The sequence below is a fragment of the Rhagoletis zephyria genome, unplaced genomic scaffold (assembly GCF_001687245.7).
Source record: "Rhagoletis zephyria isolate East Lansing unplaced genomic scaffold, Rhagoletis_zephyria_1.1 Rzeph_scaffold_35757, whole genome shotgun sequence".
NCBI classification, from domain to species: Eukaryota; Metazoa; Arthropoda; class Insecta; order Diptera; family Tephritidae; genus Rhagoletis; species Rhagoletis zephyria.
Genome location: NW_016192812.1, coordinates 1 through 1,183, shown reverse-complemented (window position 1 = coordinate 1,183; position 1,183 = coordinate 1). Strand labels below are relative to the sequence as shown.

Below are 1,183 nucleotides of genomic sequence, written 5' to 3'. Positions count from 1 at the left end.
TTCAAATCAAAATTTCCTACTGCCTATTTGATTCGACTACTAAAACTGTTTTATACGTTTTCTTGTTAAAAACTTCCGCAGTTTTTTTATTCAAAAATTCGAAAAGCATCCCTTGCAAAACCTCGTCAGTAAGGCCATCTGTCGGTGTTGGGTAGTTAAAAACTGGATGTAAACAACGGCGACGACGGCAACTTGGCTTTCTTGTCTTTCTAGTGAAGGTGTTGCAACGAGGATTATTGCCTTGGTTTTATCATCAGAAGCTGCATTTTATTGTCTCATCAGTCTTTATGAGCATCACCATTCAAATAGAAGCTATAACATTTTTTAAGCGATACACAGCGAAACAGACAAACAAACGCAAATTGACTTTAACTTATTGGATTCGTGTTCCCAAATTAAAAATTTTCATTCATTGCTTCATCACATTGAGCCCTTCCCACCGCAAAAATGCCGCTTATCATTGGCAAAACAGAGACACTCAGTCCCGACTACGACTTCACCTCTACTCGCCAGCTCTTTGCCGATTTCCCCGAGCTTAAGGTATTTAATTTTATACTTGATGATAAACTCGAATCATAATCACTTGATTACTTCCAGGAATCGACCAATTCTGTGTTCAACGCCGGGCCTGAATCAGCGCAAACATATGACAGTGAACGGGATCCAGTTCTGTATGTGATGCAAGGTGAAACGGCTATTGTTTCTCCTCGTGATGGTAAGCTTCACCTGTTCCCTATTTTTGAGGCTATCATTATTTATTAAAACTTCTTTACCATTTTTCAGACACTATTCAAATTGTGATGACCGACGACACGACCACCTGTATAACAGGAATCATCCGCCACTGCAACTCGGGAGTCACCTCGCTCACACACTTTGATCGCCCCCTAGATGACAATCTTCTGGTGGAGTCGCTGGAAGCAGCGCTCACTCGGATGATTTGCCTGGGAAACGGCGGGGACAGTAAATCAGCTGAAGCTGAACGTGATGAATCGGATGCAAAGTTCGACCTATATCTAATTGGCGGGTACTGTGATGAGAAGAGAATATCAGAGGACCTAGCCATCTACCTGATGAAGACATTCAACTCACTGGCCTCACGGTTCACCATTAATTTGGTGTGCGCCTTTACCGGTGAACTGAATACTCGCTCCATTACCATTAGCACTGGCATGATCGGCGA

The 1,183-nt window shown here is 42.6% G+C and overlaps 1 protein-coding gene across 1 annotated transcript; it reads left to right on the top strand.

Moving 5' to 3' along the window:
• Nucleotides 1-447: 447 nt before the first annotated feature.
• On the top strand, nucleotides 448-1,118 carry LOC108354416 (protein N-terminal asparagine amidohydrolase-like; the record flags this gene model as incomplete). The annotated part of the gene is made up of 3 exons (XM_017605608.1): nucleotides 448-540; nucleotides 598-715; nucleotides 784-1,118. Coding segments are annotated over exons 1-3 (546 nt in total), but the record flags the coding sequence as incomplete, so codon positions are not given.
• Nucleotides 1,119-1,183: the final 65 nt, after the last annotated feature.